We start from the raw sequence: 21,501 nt of genomic DNA on the forward strand, positions 1-21,501 counted from the left end.
GGCTGCGGTAGGAAGAGGAGCAGAGGCTTCACCAAATCACAAATCTAGGATTTTCTTTTTTCTTTTCTTTTTTGTCTCCTCCCCAGAATCCTGGCAACAGGTGTGCGCAGTCTCTCTTCGAGGAACCCTGGCCTGGGGTTGCTATGGAGATAGGACGCTGCAACTTGCAGAGCCGCTAGGACCGAGAAATCGCTTAGCCGACCTCAGCAAAGCGACTGCCTACGCTGCCTCTTCATATTTCTGCACTCCCCCTTCATCCAGAACTTTGTTTTTTCTTGACTCCTTCCATGGAAGACCTGACATCCCCGAAGCAAGAACAAGAAAACCAAGAACCGGGGGAAGCAGGGCGGCCATGGGAAGAAATAGCAGCTTCTTCCCAAGATCCCAAGTCTGGGTTATCTGAGCCCCTGGAGCCGGAGCAGCAGCCGGAAACTGGACCCCCACCCAGAAGCAGCCCTGCTCAGAGCCCACAGTCTAGAGCCAGCACCCCTCTGGATGACCTCACGGGACCAGGGGCATCATCTTCACTTTCCCCTCCTCAGGAGGCCTCTTTCACTCCTACACTGGCTCTGGCCAGACAGGAGCACTCAGACAAAACCACTAATGTGAATCCCAAAGCTGGGACACCTCGCTCCCACCATTTGGAACAATCATCTGATAAAGGAGAATGGACTGCTCCTGCAACATGCCAATCAGAGGGAAACGCCTTTCAGCAGTCTCAGCAAACCAAACATCACCTGTATCGACCAAAAGATGTGAGCGATAACAGCTCTAAACAAAAAGAGCTGAGATTTAACATCTTTCAGGAGGAAGACTCAAACAGTAACTACGATCTGGATCACGCTGGGCCTGGGGTCTCTGAAGCGGCCCCCAGCCTGCTTGAGATTGCCATTCAGAGTGCTAAGGCTTACCTACAGAAGACCAGTAGCAAGTCTGGCTTAAATCTGTAAGTCTTAAAGGGAAAAAGGAAGGGGGGGGGCGGAAGTTTGGCAAAGAAAAGGGGGTGTGAGTATCTTTGTGTGAGAGTGTGTTTCTGTGGGTAAGTGGAAATGTGTTTGAAAAGGCTGCATTAGTAGGAGAGAGTTAGTGGCTTAATAACTCTTTACATCACAGAACTCAAAATAGGTCTTTGGTGGGGACTCTTTTAACTTCTTTAAAGACCCTTGGCTCACAGAAATAAATCTTAGGAATTATGGAATCTTGGGTTTAAAAGAAATCATGAAGATAGTGAAGTCCAAGCATTTCTCCAAGATGCTTATGAAAAGCAATTGCCTACCAGTGATAGGGAGCGCGTGGCACCACGTCTGAGCCTCCTGGTGCTTGTCTGGCTTGACTTAGAGTCGCCCCACCCTCAGGCCAGTGCCGAGGGGGGGGGCTGGTGACCCACTATCTCAGCCACCCAGAACTCTCCTGATTTGAGCACTGGATGTTCTGCATCCTGAAAAACCCTTCCGTCTGGGGCAAACTAAGAGAATTGGTCACCGTAATTTTAAGGTCTAAAGAATTTTTTAAATTAATATTTAATGTGAGAAATCTTCCAGAAAACCTGAGATTGACAATTCAAAAGGTAACTTCTAAAGTGCTGTTTTAAACTACAATTTACTAAACTTCAAAGGTATGATTTATACTCAGTAGTGGATTCTACTTGAATTTGTCATATAAACTTATTGTCCTAATTCTCTGGGTTAAATAACAAGCATGAATTTACAAACTGTGTTAAAATTCCAGAAACACTCATTATAAATACTTGAGAGTTCACTAACATTTTAAAATCGAACACAAAACATCAAAGTGGAAAAATTTCCTTTACTGAATTATTTTGTAACTGACATTACTTAAATATGTAAATTTTATTTTATTTCCAAATGCTAAACCTCTGAGGTCATAAATTAATCTCTTCTATAATACTCACTATTATCTTCTAAGTACTTTAGAGCGTGCATTTAAAAACTGCTCAGGGGGCGCCTGGGTGGCTCAGTCATTAAGCATCTGCCTTCGGCTCAGGGTGTGATCCCAGAGTCCTGGGATCTCCTGGGATGGAGCCCTGCATTGGGCTCCTTTGCTGGGAGCCTGCTTCTTCCTCTCCCACTCCCCCTGCTTGTGTTCCCTCTCTCGCTGGCTGTCTCTCTCTCTGTCAAGTAAATAAATAAAATATTAAAAAAAAAAACCTGAAAAATAAAATGAAAATTTGGATTTACAGTCCTTAATTTAATGGCATGTATGTCCTCTATTGGAGCAAATCAAGAACTCCAGTTGCTGTAATATGTTTTTTTAAAACACATTAAATGTTTTGTTAAATGTTCATATCACATTGGAGGCATTTCCTAAGGAAAATTCTAGGGTAGGTTCTTTGTGCAGTGATGCAGTTACCGTCAGTGTTTATCCACTTAAAATTTCTGAAGGCTTTGAGTTGTTGAAGTTTCCTAGAAACCAACTAATTGAGTTTGCATGTATGTAATGTTTCTTCAAAGGCAGTTTGACATGGATATTATCTGGAATTTTCTCTTTTCGGGTAGATATGATCATCTTTCTGATATGCTGACCAAGGTCTTAGATGAGCGTCCTGAAAATGCTGTGGACATCATTGAAAGTATCAGCCAAGATGTGAAGATGGCACATTTTAGGAAAAAATTAGATACACTCCAAAATGAGAATGAGATGCTTCCAATATATGAAATAGCAGAGAAGCAAAAGGCTCTTTTTCTCCAGGGAAATTTAGAAGGAGCCGACCAAGAACTAGAAGATGAAATAGTAAGTCACGGCTATAAATTTGAATAGTTCCATCTTAGGGTTTTATTTGAGATGAGTGGGTGTGGCTTGAAATTCTCATTGACTGTCTTTTGTAGTTGCCTAAATAGTATTTGCAACCTCATTTCACACCATTCATTTCCTTGTTTAGAGTTTCTTATTTTTTTACATTATGTTTTAATACTTCGGAGACTTGGTTGTTATGTTTGTGGGGTTGACCTCCTTGATATCAGAGAAAATGATTCCTTCATCTTTTATATTCTCCAAAGTACCTGGTGTAGATGTGGGTTTAAAGCTGTTTCTAATTAAATATTTATTGAATAAATGAATTAATGTCAGAGAGTTAAAAGTTGGGCTTTAAAACAAGTTGCCTATTTGCCCCCTTAATTTACTAGAATAATTAGACGTACATTTAATGTTATTTGCATTTTTTCCAAGGCAACTTCCTCATATTATGCCTTGATATTATGCATATTACATCAATGGGACATAATCAAGAGGAGAGGGATGGAATATTTATTTTAATCACTACAAAGTGTTAAAAATATTTACAGAGAAAGCTGGTGTCAGAGATAAAAAGCTACCATTAAAGAATAAAATTAGTTGTACCACAGAAATTTTTGCTCCAAATATTTTTAAAATAGCATCAAGTATTCTGTTTCCTGAATGCCCACATGCTTGTAATTTATACTACTGAGTGATTTATACTATACATGTACTGAGCTTCCATGTTGTGTTACCACTAGACCATTTAAAATCCATCTGTATACTTGCAAATTTGATGTTTGGTGTAAGATATTTTCAGAAAAAGGGGGAGAGTTCAGCCAAGAAAAACATAGGAGGGTAGGGATCTAAAGAGCAAGTTCACCCTCTAGGGTTCTGCAACCTTTGTGGGGAGACCAACCTGACACAGTGGGATGCAGAGTACTCAGAAGGAGCAGGTGATTGTTGTCAAGGAGTTGACATTGGCTGAACCTTTTCTGAAAATATCTTACTCTAAACATGTGGTTAAATAGCTACACACGGTGATGACGTTTCTGGGGACAGTCAGTATGGGGGGATCAAGCAGATAGGCAGACATCTCAGGGAGGAGTTTATCAAAGAGAAGTCGACTCCAGTATAAGAATGGGGCTTTGGGCCCTCTGTAGGCACAGTATGACACGATAGGGATCTGCATCCCAAAACTAGGGGTGAGAACACAAATGAGGTGTTTTGGTCCTGGAACTTCAGCCCCTTAACCAGATTTCATAAATTCTTCCTAATGAGGAGTAGGATTTAGAGCCAGGAAGAGCTGAGCCATCAGATGAAGATTAAAAGCTCTACCTCAGACAGGAGAAAGATGCAGCAACAGGAAGACACATTGGTCTTGGAAGCACTGAAATATAAGCTTTGTGACCAGCTCTGTCTCAGACTTAAGACTTAGAGTGTTCATGTCTCTAGTCCTGTCTTTGACCACATGAGAATTCCTGTTCCTAGTTTTCAGCTTTCATTTATTCATACACCCATTGATTCACACTGTGACTACCTACCACATGCCAGCTACACATGAAAAAGATATACGCATGAAATGAAATACACACAAAAAAGACTTTTTTGACGTTAAGTTGCTCACAGTCTAGTGAAAGAGCAAAAAAGACTATAAAACTATTTGATTAGCACAATAAAAGAGGTAGCCTCCTTTGGTGGGAAAAACAGGAGCTTGGGAGTTACACCTGAATTAGAATCCTAGCTCAATCACTTACTTGCTGTGTGACTGTGGGTAAGTGATTTAACCCTTTCAAGCCTCAGGGATAATCACATGGCAACAACTCAAGGGGTAGAGTACTATATATGAAGGGTTTGGCACATACTGTTATATTGTTTTGACAAGCTATGAAACAGAATGAAACAACTAACTCCACTATTGGGAATTGGGCAAAACTTTGTACTGGAGGTGACGTTTCATTTGGGTCATGAAGGACAAGTAGAAGTTCACGAGATAGACTATAAGGAATAAATTCTGAGCAAAAAGAACAAAAAAAAGTCAGGAGACATTATGCAATGTTTGGAAAAATGAACATGGGTTTGAGGGGTGATAGAAACAAAGCAAACAAGGTGCTTAAAGCCAACCTGCTCTTGTGCATTCAGAAGAAATTTCTTGCTTCTATATGATAGGAGGTCAATAGAAGCTTTTCATAAAAAATAGCAATGGTCCGACTTTTGGTTTAGACAGGTAACTCTGGTGATAGTGTGGAGGAGAATGAGAGAAGAAAGATTAGAACAGGGATAAGGAGAGCATTTGAAGCCTTCTGTGATAGGACAAGGAGTCAGAATGGAGACTAGTAGGGTAGAAATGAGCTAAAGAAAAAGGGATAATGAGAACAGCTCTTTGGGTGGTAGAATCAATAGGACTCTAACTAGTTAATGAAAGTCTAGAGATTCAGAAGAAACAGATGATGGAATTAATTTGGGAAACTGAGTGAATGGTGATGTTATTGGCAAAGATAGGGTATATAAGTAAAAAGAGAAGGTTTTGAGAGAAATATGAATGCAATCTTAATTTGAGGTATATGTAGACTCTTAATAAGCTGAAATTTCTCAGAGGTGACTAGAAACCTAGGTGTAGAATATGGGAGAAAAGTCAGAGTAAGAGAGCTGGATTTTAAACAACCACATAACACTTGTGTGTGGAAGCGATCTTCCAAGCGTAAAGTACTGAATGATGACTGAAATTTGAGGACACGAATATTTAGGTCTCTATTAAGGACACGAATATTTAGGTCTCTATTAAGGAAAAGGAGCCAATTAGAGACTAAGAAGAAATAGTTATAGAGGGCAAAGGAGGATGAAGAGTGAGAGCCACTGTGGAAAACAGTAGGGAGGTTCCTCAAAAAATTACAAATAGAAATACCATGTGATTCAATAATTCCACTACCGGGTATTTACCAAAAGAAAACAAAAACACTAGTTTGAAAAGATATATGCACCCCTATGTTTATTGCAGCATTATTTACAATAGTCAAGATATGGAAGCAAGCTAAATGTCCATTAAAACACAAATGGATAAGGACAATGGAATATTTCGCAGCCATAAAATGGATGAGACTGTGCTACTTGTGACAGCATGGATAGACCTAGAAAGTATGATGCTAAGAGAAATAAGTCAGACTGAGAAGGACAAATGCCATATGATTTTACTCTTGTGTGGAATCTAAAAAAAAAAAAAAAACCCATACACACACACAAATTTATAAAAAAACAAACAAAAAGCAGAATCAGTCCCATAAATAAAAAAAAAAAAAGAGAAGAAAGTGCTGGTCGGGGGGGTGGACAAAATGGGTGAAGGCGACTGGGAGATACAGGCTTCCAGTTTTGAAATGAAAGTCACAGAAATAACAGACGCAGCATAGGGAATACAGTCAATGATATGGTAATAGTATCGTATGGTGACAGATGGAGCTACACTTGTGGTGAGCACAGCATATGTATAAACTTGTCCAATCACTATGGGTCCACCTGAAACAAATGTAACATTGTTTGTCAACTACTCTCAAGTGAAAAAAAAAAAGAAAAGAAAAAAAAAGTGAGGGGTGCAACAAATGCCAAACATGAAAGAGATGAGGATTGTAAAAGTCATCATGCTTATTTTGACACCAAAATTATAATATAAACAAGAGCAGAACGCTTGTAAGAGCAGCAAAGTGCTCTCAACTTCTCTATCTTCAAGGTCTAAAATTTGTCTAAATTTATCTAAAATTTACAAGTGATCCCTATCTTACTTAAGGTTATTCTCTACTTTCTCACAGATGTTTTCTTAGAATCTACTTGAGACTTCGCTTTTTCACTTCTATTTCTTTTATGAAATCATTTTTTAATTTTCTTCCTTATGTTAAATCCAAAAGTATTTATTATAAGTAGGGACAAACACCTGACTAAATTATGTTTTCAAGGGACGTCATGTCTGAGCACTTATTTTATTATATCTTCCTTTTATTTATCCTATATATTACCCTATATAGAGGGCCGTATTGATTTTTATTTACCCTATATATTATCATATGTACATATTAAATATTTATTACTAAGAAAAAATATGGTAATATATACAAACATATATAAACTTTTTTTCTAAATATATGTAGGGAGATAGATTATATTTTATTATTTCAGGATAGTAAAGGCATCACTTAAATATTTTTTATAAAAAGACGATGTTGAATTTTTACTATTCATAGTAGCTATTAAATTATCCTTAAGATACACACATACAACAAAGCAACTATTATATTGGTAAGTATAAGACACAATGGTAGAAGTTACATTTATAAGTACTGAGAGAAAAATTGGAATACAGGAATTATCAGAGTTTGATCTGAGCCTTGAAACAAATGTTGAAGACATGGTGGAGTGAGGAAGTAGAGCTAATACCAAGATGTTGAAAAAGGAAAAGAGAAGCCAGCAGTTTTCTAATACTAACCACAGTGTTTGTATCCCCAGGCAGAGAACTCTCTCCCAAATGTAATGGAGTCAGCTTTTTATTTTGAACAAGCTGGAGTTGGTTTGGGCACAGATGAAACTTATCGCATATTTCTTGCCCTCAAGCAGCTTACTGACACCCATCCAATCCAGAGATGCCGCTTCTGGGGCAAGATCTTAGGTCTGGAAATGAATTATATTGTGGCTGAAGTAGAATTCCGTGAGGGAGAAGACGAAGAGGACATCGAAGATGAAGATGTAACCGAAGAGAGGGACGATGGAGACAGCGAAGCTGAGGAGAATGACGAAGATGAATTACCAAGGACATTTTACAAGACCCCACAGGCTATACCAAAAGAAGAAAGTAGAACGGGGGCCAACAAATATGTGTACTTTGTTTGCAACGAACCAGGAGGACCATGGGTGAAGTTACCATCAGTTACACCCGCACAAATTGTTACTGCAAGAAAAATTAAGAAATTTTTCACTGGGTGTTTAGAGACTCCCATTGTCAGCTACCCACCTTTCCCAGGAAATGAGAGCAATTACTTACGAGCACAAATTGCCAGAATTTCAGCAGGGACCCATGTCAGCCCTCTGGGATTCTATCAGTTTGGTGAAGAGGAAGGAGAGGAGGAGGAAGAGGTAGAAGGCAGGCGAGATAGCTTTGAAGAAAACCCCGATTTTGAAGGCATCCAAGTGATTGATCTCGTGGAATCCCTATCCAATTGGGTTCATCACGTGCAACACATTCTCTCTCAGGTAGGGGTTTGGCAATTCTCAATTCATCAGCCGATCAGCAAATTTGTATTAAATTCTCTCTACAATGCACAGATACATACAAAACAAAGTTCTTCAGATCCTAGACAAAGAAACCTTTGGAAAATCAAGTAAAAACACAGAGTACTACGAAATTGCCAAGGAGTGTAGATCCGGGATCTTCGAACAAATTTTTATTTCCAAACAGAAATAAAATAAATATTTCTATGGAAAATTTGACAAGTTATGTGAGGGTTTAGATTAATGTGTGTTGTGAAATTATATTTTATACGTTAAATATAGATAGGCGCATTCCTGTATTGGGAACAGTTCTTTTATTCTATTTCTATAATACATGGAGCTTTTATACCAAGAAAAATAAAATAGTATAAGAAAAATGGAAACAAGTAGAGCTGTAGAGAAGTTATTTGGCACCTCCCCTGCTAGGTGCTTTTAACAGCACTTTACACGTATTATCTCATGTAATCCTCACAACTGTACGGAAGTCTAATATTATCCTGATTTTACAGGTGAGTAAATCGAGGCAGAGAGTTTAGAAGATGTGAAAAAGGGAATATAGCTAATAAGCAACAGTCACTTATGAATGGGCAGAATGGACCTGGCATCCATCCTCTTTATCACCCTGCTACGCTGCTTCAACTACACGGAGAAAACCATTACACTTTGATCTACTGAAGAGGGACTCTCATATGTCTCTGGATAAAAGTTACTTAAATGAGAAATAACCCCCAACCTTCTTACCTAACTCAATATCACATTTAAAAATTTGTTATTGCTACTAATAGTAATACCTTACTACTTTCACATAAATTATTCATTACAAATTAGTTAAGTACATTATTTTTTTCACTAAGGTTTTGCTGATTTCAAAATATAAATGTTCTGTAACTTTAAGAAGTCGGCAAATTTATGAAATAAATTGTACCATTTTTTGCTTGAAATAAGCTAGATCAAAAACCTAGCACTTGGGATGTTGAATGAATAAGTGATTGATTAAATTCCCATACAGGAGGTCCCCCTGGAGATAATTGCTTTAATCCAAATAAATAGTCCAATATTTTAAGGTCCTCATTAGGTTGCTAAATCTTGCAGTACTCATTCCCAGGGTCGCTGTAATTGGTTCAACCCCATACAAAAAAGTGAGGAGGAGGAAGAAGAGGAAGATGAAGAAAAAGAAGAAGAAAAAGGAGAAGAGCCTGACTATGTGGAACAGGAAGTGGGGCCTCCTCTTTTGACACCAATCTCTGAAGATTTAGGTAATTTTACACAAACTGCATAATACACCATGTGTATTGTATACAAATGTAGCTATTATGTGTATATAATATAGTATATATAGTATACGTATATATACACACACACACACTATAGTGGCTTTATGCATGTATATATAATATACTGCGTATATTATATGGTTAATAAATGAGCGTTGGAAATGTATAAAAAGTGAACAGGAGCCAAAATTTCATCCCCTTTCCCATTCATGTGTTTTGGGATAGTGGGGAATAGAGAATATAGCTGGCCTCACCACCAACTTTCTCGAACAGAGGGTGAAGGAGTGATGCAGGAAAGAAATGTGAATTGGCTGCAGCTGTTACTGAAATGCTGACAGTTGTCTTATGTATCATTCTTGTCTTGCATTCTGCAGACCATAACCTATGGCCGTAAACACACGACATAGTTACAGTAAAATATCATATGAGGTATTGCGGGTTTTTTAAATCTACCCTTGTCCTCCTGTTCTTGTTTCTTCCTACTCAGTTTTGGAGCAGTTTTGCTTGTAACTCTTGTTCTGTTTCATAATAATAATTTGATCTTTTTTTTTTTTTTTTGGTCATTAAATAATCTCTCTACCACATAGTTTTCTGCCCCCTTGATAAATTTTTCTGTTGCACAGATGGACACATACACACACACATACATGCATAAAAATAATCAAATTTTGTTGCTCCACAACATTCATAAACTATCCTTCTGACCTTAAGCTGCTGATGTTTAATTGTTCTTTCAATGTCAAGTATATGTGTTTTAAGATTTGTAAAAAGATTATCTCTGTTACGTAGTAGATCCTTGTCTATTTAGGAGTGAAGTTTTGAATTTCTCTTTGGTTTACAGAAATCCAGAACATACCACCTTGGACAACACGGCTGTCCTCAAACCTCGTTCCTCAATATGCTATTGCTGTCCTAAGATCCAACCTTTGGCCTGGAGCATATGCCTTTTCCAATGGCAAGTAAGTATACAAAGCCATTATCCGGATTATTTAAGTGCTGGAAATTATAGCTATCGCTGGAATGTTGGTACGTTCCAGTTTTGTTTTTTCTTCTTTTTCCCCTCCCTCGCCTGCTTCCCCAGGTGAAGCACAAACCTGGACGAAGCAGTCAGAGTAACCCCAGAGTAACAGAAAAGGCTGCCCTGGGTAGTTGTTCAGAGCAGCTACTCACAATAACCTGGGGTGAGATCCCAGACCAGGATGGGAGGGAAAAAAGAGTATGGGGCAGTCTACCCAGAGTAAGGGGTCGGGAGGAGGGATACCAAGGAAGGTGCAGGCCATGAGCCAGACGTCATGTTCAGCACTCGTACTTACATCTTCCCCATGAGTTCTTATCACAGCTCTGGGGAAAGAGGTCCCCTATTTCACAGCTTAGGAAATGGGGCTGAGATAAAGAGAGAGCAAGAGGCCGGAGGCAGATGATGAAGTCCCCAGATGGTATAGTGCGTAAAATGTCACTGCCTAGGACGAGCTTGTCCTGTTGCCGAGTTGACCACTCTCAGGGAAACTACACCCCCAAAATCTGTTAAGCTATTTTCTCAATGGAGTGATTTTCTCAGTGGTGTCTGTTTCTGGAGCCAAGTCTGGTGCCAGAAACGCTCTGGAAGGAGGAAGGGGGTTTCTATTGTTTTAACTCATCTTGGCTTGTCAAGTGTGTGTGCTGTAAGATTCAGTCCAACAACATCTATATTACGTGGTAAGCATCAAATTTAGAACACTAGAGTAATTCAGACTTCTGTCCTAATACGGTTTTTATTCTGAGTATTTGAGTAATAGACTTACTAGTTTTCTAGGATTAATGGAGGTAGCTCTATACATGTTTAGCTTGAATCTCACATAATTTTTGTTGGGTATTTTGTTAAAAAATAAAGTAAAATATGTTTTATTTAAGCTATCACTTTCAAGGGAATTAGGGTCAAGAGGATACTCAATGTCTTGGGGCACCTGGGTGGCACAGCGGTTAAGCGTCTGCCTTCGGCTCAGGGCGTGATCCTGGCGTTGTGGGATCGAGCCCCACATCAGGCTCCTCCGCTATGAGCCTACTTCTTCCTCTCCCACTCCCCCTGCTTGTGTTCCCTCTCTCGCTGGCTGTCTCTATCTCTGTCGAATAAATAAATAAAATCTTTAAAAAAAAAAAAGAGGATACTCAATGTCCTTTTATACCTCACCCAGAACTACGCTTCTATTTGTCTTATGCTTCCATTTCTCATCTAAAAACCCAGTGTCGGAAGCTCAGCTAAACTGGAGAGAGAGATGAGCTGCCAAATATGAGAGATGCCATGAAAGCCACAGCCAAAAATGAGTTGAGCTTTTGATCATTTACTGTGACGATACAAGCAAGAGAAAACTCTGACTGCTCCTGTCCCGTTTTCCTTCATGGAATGGCACACGATGGAAGTGAGTCAGTGTAGATGGTAGGGGTCATCTCACTGACCAGTCTCCAAATACCAGGCTTCTGCGGTTGTATGGCCTCCGGGGCCCAGGAAGCTGGTGGAGGGGAAGGGGGAAGGGCTAGAAGTGAAAAAGTACTGAGTACTGAGTCAGAGTAGGGAGAAGTGTCTTTAAGGCACCCCCCACCCCGCCCTTCTGCATCTGAAGACCTCTGCTGAAGGCCTCCCATAAGACCTAGAGTGAAGACAGCTGTGCTAGGAACTCAACTATGCAAAGAGCATGGTAGGCCAGATGGGTCAGAGTCCTTGACTAGAACTTTCCTTAGAGACTGCAGTGCACTGGCTGGGCATCAAGTATGGCAAGGAAACAGCAGTTTCCCTGTGGGGCCTTCCAGGTAAAGCATGACAACAGCGTACGGGGGGCCTGAGAAACCTCACACAGGTTGTAACCAATCACAAGCATCCTCTGCCATAGCGACGATTCGCGAGGTTGGTAAGTTTTTAATTTTTCCTAACTCCAAAGAGGATTCGTAACTTTCTAACTTAGTTGTTTTGTTTTTTCTGAAAATAGCAAATAATGATTAAAGATGGTGGTCTAGGTGTAGGGTCCATTTTGACAGAGCCTGGCCGGCCTCTTAACCAGCTTAAGCAGTGTGGACCACAGCAGTGCCCTGTGGTAGAAGAATCACTGAGGGCTGTTTCATCCCTGGCACTCCAAAGGTAGTGTTTTGAAATTATGGGACCATGACACTGAGAGTCATCAGCTTGTACGGAGAAGGATCAACTTTTCTTACTGAAAAATGAGATAATGATCATCTACTTTCTTTTCAAACTTTATAGAAAGTTCGAAAATGTCTACATAGGCTGGGGTCATAAATACAGTCCAGACAACTATACACCCCCAGCTCTACCCCCAGTTTACCAGGAGTACCCCAGCGGAGCCGAAATTACAGAAATGGACGACCCTAGTGTGGAAGAAGAGCAGGCTTTCGAAGCCTCACGGGAAGCAGCTGCTCTTCCAGTTGAAGAGATGGAAGACACTGAGGAAGATGAAGATGAGGAAGATGATGAAGACTGAGAATAGGGTCAGCCCAGTCTTGTGTGAGACTGGTACACGTATACCGTGTGTGGACCTGATTTTACCTATATAAGACGAGTATAGAATTACATAAAATTGGCAACTACTCGTGTGCAAAATGTCACTCCTTGAAAATGTCGTTTGTATTTCATGTGTGCAACTACTACTATGTACTTCTAGAAAGACGCTCGATGCATTTTCCAGAGGCTAAACGACATGTTCTTATCACTGTTCTGATGGCTACAGCTAATAGAATGTGTATTCTTAAAAAAAAAAAAAAAAAGTCTTAGGTTTAATTTCTACTATGGCAAACATGGAAAGATGTAATCCACAAAATCTTCTTGGGGACTTTAATATTTTCAGTGGGTACTGGGACCAAAATTATTGATAATCCCTGAATCAGAGCATGTATTTTTAACCAGTCTGTGATACTGTATGCAAATATTGTGTATGTCTGTGTGTATGGGGGGATTTTGTGTTTTGTTTTGCTGGGGAGAGGATTTATAATTCCATCACCTGCTCAAAGACTGGGAGCACTCAAAATTTTAACACTTTTACTTGTTACTTCTTAAAAAATGTTCTCAGTCTGGCTCCTTTATCCTACAGAAATTGGTTTGATCTGATTGGGGAAAAATGATCTGCACAGAGATAGCTAGCTGGGATATCCAAAGACTTCAGACTACTATTTTTCTACTACTGTTTCTCTAAAACTAGTTATTATTTCTGTTCACTAAAAAAGTATTTTTAAGTCCTCTATGTGCTAGGCATTCTGAGACTAATGTTAAAAAGTAGACATTGCTCCTGAAATCTTAGAACTCCCATTCAAGGAGGGGAATATGAAAAGAGTAGAAAATTAGAACAGATTACAACTTAGCAGATATTGTGATATAAATGTCACAGGGTACCATAGAACAGTGTTTCTCAAAGTCTATGAAGTACCAATTTAAAAATAAAAATTCTAATCCAGTGCTATTATTTTTGTCAGATAAAATATCAAAGCAATTCTAATTTCTGTAATTATCTTGTCATGGACTGGCAGTTCTCAGATCACTGATCTATCTACACTTTGAAAAACACTGCTATCAAACACTTAGAAGGTGCATTTAATCTAGACTTGAGCCTTGCAGAAAGCACTTCCAAGAAAGTGGAAAACTATGGGGAGAAGGGTCCTAGGCAGTATCGACTGTTTTTTTTTGGCACAGGACTTTAGGCTGAAGGAGTAGAACTTTGAGAGTGGTGAGGGATGAGCCTGGAGAGGTAAGCAGAGGTAAACTTTGAACATATGTGTGTGTGTATATATATGTATATACTTTATATTTAATCTAGACTTGAGCCTTGCAGAAAGCACTTCCAAGAAAGTGGAGAACTATGGGGAGAAGGGTCCTAGGCAGTATCAACTGTTTTTTTTTTTGGCACAGGACTTTAGGCTGAAGGAGTAGAACTTTGAGAGTGGTGAGGGATGAGCGTGGAGAGGTAAGCAGAGCCCAGGTTGTGTGGAATGTGTGGACTTTATCCAATGGAGTGATGAAGAAGACTCAACCAGGAATCACAAAATCACATCTGTATTTCAAAACATTTGGCTTATGTGTGGAAGACTGACTGACAGAGATCAACACAAGATCAAGACAGGGAGACCAGTTAGGAGATTATTACATTATCTAGATGAAAGTAACGGTGGCACGAAACAGGATAAAGTAGAAACCTGGTTACCTGTCTGAGGGACAGAGTATTAGGAAAGATGATTTCCAGAATTTTCCAGTTGGCAATATTATTCATTCTTGGAGTGCAGCTTCTACTATTTGAAGGAGTAGCTAATATTTATAAAACCTTATTCAAGTATGTTCTTCCTTTTTTCATCATGTTGCTTTTTGCTGTTGTATAATATCCATTTCCTTATCTACCCTGATTTCCTTTTGAGAAACTGTCTCTGTCAGATGTGCCCTTTGTAGAATCTGTATTTTGAGCAGAGACATTTGACTTGGGCTCCTACCCTGATAGTTCCACTATAAATCAGACCACCTTCTAGCCTCTAGAATTGCCTTTGTTCCAGCAGTTTCCTAGTCACCTGTGTATTCTCTGAGCTTCTGATAATCTTTAAATGAATTCCCTTCTGCTCAAATTGGCCAAAGTAGGATTCCTGCTTGCAACCTTACTTGACACATCCAACATGAATCTGAAAGCTTCTTTCCTATAGGACATGTTAAACACAAGGTTCTAATTCACTGTTGTAGGGGTAAGAGTATAAATATTTAACAAAAGCAAATCCCTCTTTTTAGAGCTATACCTGTTAAATATTAATGTAATTTCTAAGTGATGAGGAGGGGATTTCATTATATGTGTTTTATAACAAAAGAAAGCCCAATACTCAAATGTAAGAGCTTGGAAGTGAGGCAGCCTTGGTTCGCACCCTGGATCACAATCATTTTCTTGGGCAAATTACAAACTTTGCAGAGCTTCAGCTTCCTTACAGGACTAACAGAATTTGTCTCACAGAATTGAAGATTACATTAATTAATACATGGAAAATACTAAGAATACCTAACACAAGGACCCAATAAATATTACATATGACTATCATACAAAACCAGTTTCTAACACATGGATATGAGAGGAAATACAGAACTCATAATGCAAACAAAATAGTTTATTGAATTAGTTACTAAACAATGAGGTACTTGAGGTTAGATGATTTAGATGTTTTAGAAATTAAATTATAAGTTGAGTATTTAAAGAATTCAGATTCGTAAGCTGTATTTGGGACTTTAATATCTGAATTTGGAAAATAAAGTAAAATTCCATGATCACTGAAATGCTTAATTCTTCAAGGAATCTTCTCGGCTGTGAAGACTTGAGAAGCTTGTCTCCTGGCCTTGAAAAGGAATTTTAAAGAACTGTTAATTTTAAGCAAGAAGTCCATTATTTAGAATATATATTATCTAATATAAAAAATAAAATTTAGAATTTTTTTCAAGATAATTAAAATTCCTTAAGAAAAATTACAACTTCAAACTTAGGAAATTAGAAATAAACTTTTTTTTTTTTTTTTTAAGTAGTTTCCACACCCAGAGTGGAGCCCAACGGGGGCTTGAACTCAGGACCCTGAGATCAAGACCTGAGCTGAGATCGAGTCAGATGCTTAACTGACTAAGCCACCCAGGCATCCCAGAAGTTAACATTTCTAAAGCCAAACCAAAAAAAAAAAATTAAACAAAATATCAGATAAAGACAAAACAGAAAAAAGTAAAAAGAAAATTCACTCTTTTAAGGAATAATGAGTCAAAAGTAAAAATGATGGCTCATGGTCAGAAAGAGACATGTATAAGCACAGAGAAGGAGAGACAGAGAGAGAGAGAGAGCTATGAGCAGAGAACCTTTAAGAAAATTATCTCCTTCATTATGGCCTTAAAAATGTCACTTTAAAAGACTTTTTTTTTTTTTTTAGAAGATTTTTATTCATTTATTTAAGAGAGAGAGAGAGCACAGGCAGGGGGAAGAGGGAGAGGGAGAAGCAGACTCCCTGCTGAGCAAGGAGCCTCACGTGGGGTGGATCCTAGGACCCTGAGATCATGACCTGAGCCGAAGGCAGATGCTTAACTGTCTGATGCATTCAGGTGCCCCTAAAAGACTTTTAAACATTTTTTCTATTTTCACAAGTTGAGTTACAAATCAAAGCACATTATACCAAGCTAATTTAAAACAAAGTTAAATCAAGTTAAGAGTACAAGGATTACATAATGGAAAGCAAAGAATGCATTGATATAATTTAACTACAACTTGTCAGTGTATGAAAAGAATGAGAAAAATAGCTATTCAATAGGTCTGTATGCATTACTTAACTGAATTGCATTAGGAGATATTTTCCAACATAAATCCTTTCACCTAAACAAGTGCTCCAACACCTATAACACTTTGGAATTATTACTCAAAATATACTTACGGCAGAAATGTATTATGGTAATTATAGGATAGCTGCCAGGGTAAAAACAATTTTTGAAACCTGATTTCTCTTCTTGAATAAGAGCTGCATGATTATTAAAATATTAAAATTAACTCCAAATATGAAGAACAAAACATAAAATGCAGTTACAAGTATCTATATCTTGGGATACTTTAAAATACTAAATTTGCTCTGAAAGTCCTACAATTAAAATTACAGTTCTCACTTAGGACAAAAAAGACATTTTAAAATGAGCTATAAAAAAACCACCACCCTGAAATAAAAAGTAAAGTCTTTAATGTGCCCTTAGTTAAAGACACAGGTTTCTATCTGGTGATATGCAGATCAATCAGTACATCAGTATTTGTGGAATTCCTACAATATATACAGCACTGTTAAAAATGGCAGAATAACTGTAAGACACAGTAATTAAAAAAAGAAAAAAACAAAAACCTAAGCTTGAAAGCAATATGTGAAAACAATGTTAACTGATGATTTTTTTTCATTTTTCAAAATATACTGTCCTATCTTCTCAATAATAAAAGTGAATTGTTCACATATAAGCTTAATTAGCAAACATGAAACAATGAGCCTTTGTATCCTCCCAGGAGAAGCAATACAGAGGACGACTCTGGATGTAAATGGACTGAGTTGAAATCCTGCCTCTTGTTACTTAGCAGCTGTGTGACATAACAACTTCTTTGAGCTTAGGTATCCTCATCTGTAAAACGGGAATAATAGTGCCTATACTGTAGGATGGTGCCTAGCACAAAGCAAGCATTATAAAGTATTACTTTATTAATATTACAATTATAGCCCTATTATTATTATTTCTTCTCTATCTGGCAGTACTGTACATAGTCAGCCAAGTTCTGATTCTTTTGGTTAAAGACACAGCTGCTCTCCATGACTCAAAAAAACAAAAAAAGGAACAGTAGCAAATGCACATTTTTAGTATTCTATTAACACCAATGTCTCACTTTCCAAAACCAGAAAGTTAACAACTAAAATGTTCAGCTAGGCTCCATGATAATATTTAACCTCACCAATGCTCTCAAAAGTTACTTGTATGTTGATGAACAAGCATCTTGGTATTTTATACCTATTAAAACTAACCTCTAACAAACAAAAAACAGACTCTTAACTATAGAGAAGAGAGGGCTACCAGAGGGGAGGTGGTACAGGGATGGGTGAACTAGTGAAGGGGAGTACACTTAACTGAGTAATGTATAGAATTGCTGAATCGCTATATTGTACACCTGAAACCAATAGAACATTTTATGTCAACAACACTGGAATTACAATAAAAATATAGGGACCCTTGGGTGGCTCAGTTGGTTAAGCATCTGCCTTTGGCTCAGGTCACGCATAATCCCAGGGTCCTGGGATCAAGTCCCGTATTGGGTTCCTTGCTCAGTGGGGAGACTGCTTCTCCCTCTGCCTGCAACTCTCCCTGCTTGTGCTTTCTCTCTCTCTGACAAATAAATAAATAAAATCTTTAAAAATTAAAAAAATATATATATAGGGGCACCTGGGTGGCTCAGTTGGTTAAGCATCTGCCTTCTGCTTGGGTCATGATCCCAGAGTCCTGGGATCGAGCCCCACTTGGGGCTCCCTGCCCAACAGGGAAACCTGCTTCTCCCTCACCCTCTCCCTGCTTGTGTGTGCAGGCATGCTCTCTCAAATAAATAAAATTTTTTAAAAGATCAAATAAAAATATAAGTCTTTTTAAAAGTCATTAAATGAATTAATAAATAAAATTAATCTCTAACTTCATGCAGCCAAATTAATGATAGGGTGGAAAAAATGAATGTGATTTTGGCATTTATGTCACGGCAAAGAAACCTTTAAGATACAATTAAATTGAAGAACCTCTGAAACAATCTTCACCTTTATATTCCAAGTTGTGAGGCTGAAAAGATGAACTCTGGTTCTATTTCTCATTTCAAGTAATTTTAGTGCTTCCCCCTGTAATCCTGTTACCCTTCATAAATGCTCCTCTCCAGTCCCCTGTCTCTTTTCTCCTCAGAGGGAAACAAACCACATGGAGTAGTCTAATAGGGACATTTTTTTCTTTTAAGATTCTGGGAACTGTGCGTTTTCTGGACTTGCTACGCCATTACACAACTTCAGTTTATACCAAGTGAGGGGTTTTCAATCCCTAGAAATTCTTCTGAACATACCAGTCACCACTTAACTGTAAGGGATAAAGAGGCAACTGTACTGAAGTTAAATTCTAGAACTATGTCTATCCAGTAACCCCAGATGCATAAGATAGAGCCTCAATAATTACAAGAATCACACTTAATAAACCATACTTATTAAGACCAATACGCACTAGGTCTCCTGGGATTAAGTTAGATTTTCTTACTATATACGTTGCCATTTTTCATCATTTGCCTGGCATTAACAATTACATTATATAAGATTAAATATTTTTATGAAGCTCTGAGTAAAGTATCTGAAAGTCATTAGGTAGCATTTGAAATTTAAAGTTGTCCACTCCAGAAATTAAATGATACAAAACCAAAATAATGCAGAATGAGATCTAAAGGGATAACACTGATTTTAACTAAAAATTTTAAACTTGTAAGTTCAACTTGTTCAAGCTTCACATACATATGCAGATACTTACAACTTTCTCCTCTGAAGAAAGAACACCCTCTACTGCCACTATCTGGTATTGCTTATGTTTTAAATTTCCCACAAATTTCCGAAGTTGCTTGAGATGGCTAGCCTCCATGTCTTGCTTTAACAGTTTCTGCATTTCTCGAGAAGGACATCCAGGATCAAATATTAGTAAACATAATGTTCGGTTTTTTCTCTCTTCAATTCCAACAACTGTTCGACTATGACCTATCAAAAAATAAAAAAACAGCTATGTATATGTGTGTGTCCTAGCTATCTATTGCTATACACATAGACGTTACTAAACACACACACACTATATATATATATATATATATTCTGTATGCAGTGTGTGCACATATGTGTTTAGAATAGAAATATAATCAGTTCCTCTGACAGGTACTCTCTGAAGACACAACAGTTTTAGTTCTATTTCCTAACCTTCAGTTTTCATTTGTTCAATTTTTCTTTTCTCTAAGGCTCCATTACAAAAAATTCTATGTCTACTATGCCATATTATTTTAGCTTTTCTTTCCTAATCCCCTGATCCTTCTTATCCAAATTACCTCACATGAAAGCATTCGAAAATTACCTATCACGGAACAAAAACTCTCATGAATCCAAAAGGTTAACAAAAGTAAATTTATATATACTAGAATTTCATTGGGGGGGGGCTTAACCTTTACAGCTTGTATTCCTAAATGATAAAATCCCCAACATTTACTTCTACTATTCCTGCTGATTCAAATCATCCATTCAATAAAATATATCAAGTATCCATGTGCCAGGCACTATTCCAGGCAGTCAGCTATACAGAAGCAAACAGAACAAACATCCCTGCCTTTATGGAGTTTTCACTCTAAAAGGAAGGAATATAAACAAGGTAAATAACAAGGTAAATAAATAAGCATATTACTATGTTAGATACAAAAAAATAAAGCAGGGAAGAGAGACAGAAAATGCCAGTGGTAAGGGGTTGATAACAAGATGGAATTTTAAATAAGGTGATTAGGGAAGGCCTCACTGAAGTGACAGAGGTGAAGACCTAAAAAAGTAAGGGATGAACAAGAAAGGAAGAGTGAACCAGGTGGCCCTGAAATATACGAGGGATGGCACCCTTCAATACCCAGGAAGATACATAATGAAACTTATACTTACTTTCTGCTCAGGAAAATACTAATGAGATAAAGTTAGTTCTAAATTAAAATTTTTTTGTATAACTCCATTGGTGAAAATGTTTTAAAAACTATTCTCCAAACAATCCATTTTGTCAATTTTTTTATAGGTGCCACATTGTTGATTTTCATAAGTCAACTGGTCCTTTGGGTACACATCCTCGTTTATTTGAATGGATATTGAACTATTATTCTTCAGAGAGAGAAGGGAGTCCAAAAGTAGTGTGTACATCTAAACCTCCAATCTATCTTCAGCATCAAGGTTGGTATAACTCATAGATGATGAGTATAACTTATACCTTTACAGGACACCTAATTGACTTTTGCTTCAGGACAGATTAAGATTCAGATAATAGGGAAGAGGGGAGAATTGTGACGTTAGTCTGATTTTCAGAGCTACATTGTCATTACGGTACCTTCCTGGGTATTGAAGGGTGCCATCCCTCGTATATTTCAGGGCCACCTGGTTCACTCTTCCTTTCTTGTTCATCCCTTACTTTTTTAGGTCTTCACCTCTGTCACTTCAGTGAGGCCTTCCCTAATCACCTTATTTAAAATTCCATCTTGTTATCAACCCCTTACCACTGGCATTTTCTGTCTCTCTTCCCTGCTTTATTTTTTTGTATCTAACATAGTAATATGCTTATTTATTTACCTTGTTATTTACCTTGTTTATATTCCTTCCTTTTAGAGTGAAAACTCCATAAAGGCAGGGATGTTTGTTCTGTTTGCTTCTGTATAGCTGACTGCCTGGAATAGTGCCTGGCACATGGATACTTGATATATTTTATTGAATGGATGATTTGAATCAGCAGGAATAGTAGAAGTAAATGTTGGGGATTTTATCATTTAGGAATACAAGCTGTAAAGGTTAAGCCCCCCCCCAATGAAATTCTAGTATATATAAATTTACTTTTGTTAACCTTTTGGATTCATGAGAGTTTTTGTTCCGTGATAGGTAATTTTCGAATGCTTTCATGTGAGGTAATTTGGATAAGAAGGATCAGGGGATTAGGAAAGAAAAGCTAAAATAATAT

General features: G+C 37.9%; 2 protein-coding genes across 3 annotated transcripts in view; one reads left to right on the plus strand and one right to left on the minus strand.

Annotated features, from left to right (window-relative positions):
* Nucleotides 1–214: 214 nt before the first annotated feature.
* RSPH4A (radial spoke head component 4A) lies at nucleotides 215–13,471 on the plus strand. Of its 2 annotated transcripts, XM_008691180.2 has the most exons (6): nucleotides 215–946; nucleotides 2,517–2,751; nucleotides 7,225–7,965; nucleotides 9,089–9,239; nucleotides 10,099–10,216; nucleotides 12,487–13,471. In XM_008691180.2, exons 1-6 carry the CDS (start codon nucleotides 288–290, stop codon nucleotides 12,722–12,724), a joined length of 2,142 nt encoding a protein of 713 aa, XP_008689402.1. In that variant the 5' UTR covers nucleotides 215–287; the 3' UTR covers nucleotides 12,725–13,471. The 2 variants fall into 2 exon arrangements, with proteins under 2 accessions (XP_008689402.1, XP_040483438.1); XM_040627504.1 differs by lacking the exons at nucleotides 9,089–9,239; nucleotides 12,487–13,471 and having other exon boundaries at nucleotides 10,099–10,681.
* Nucleotides 13,472–15,353: 1,882 nt separating this feature from the next.
* Nucleotides 15,354–21,501, minus strand: part of ZUP1 (zinc finger containing ubiquitin peptidase 1) — a 29,001-nt gene continuing 22,853 nt past the window's right edge. Inside the window, exons 9-10 of the mRNA XM_040627482.1 lie at nucleotides 19,297–19,517; nucleotides 15,354–15,593 (exon numbers count right to left, since the gene is read on the minus strand). Of these exons, the coding sequence (XP_040483416.1) occupies nucleotides 15,546–15,593; nucleotides 19,297–19,517 (269 nt within the window). The 3' untranslated portion in view covers nucleotides 15,354–15,545. The remainder of the gene's footprint in view (nucleotides 15,594–19,296; nucleotides 19,518–21,501) is intronic.

Source organism: Ursus maritimus, unplaced genomic scaffold (assembly GCF_017311325.1).
Source record: "Ursus maritimus isolate PB19 unplaced genomic scaffold, ASM1731132v1 scaffold_13, whole genome shotgun sequence".
In the NCBI taxonomy this organism is placed as follows: Eukaryota; Metazoa; Chordata; class Mammalia; order Carnivora; family Ursidae; genus Ursus; species Ursus maritimus.

Bases quoted from the DNA above. Each gene is read 5' to 3' on its own strand.
- RSPH4A (XM_008691180.2), top strand. From the start codon at position 288: ATGGAAGACCTGACATCCCCGAAGCAAGAACAAGAAAACCAAGAACCG. The intron at 7,966-9,088 runs GTAGGGGTTTGG...ACTCATTCCCAG, and splicing joins TGCAACACATTCTCTCTCAG to GGTCGCTGTAATTGGTTCAA. The intron at 9,240-10,098 runs GTAATTTTACAC...TTTGGTTTACAG, and splicing joins ACCAATCTCTGAAGATTTAG to AAATCCAGAACATACCACCT.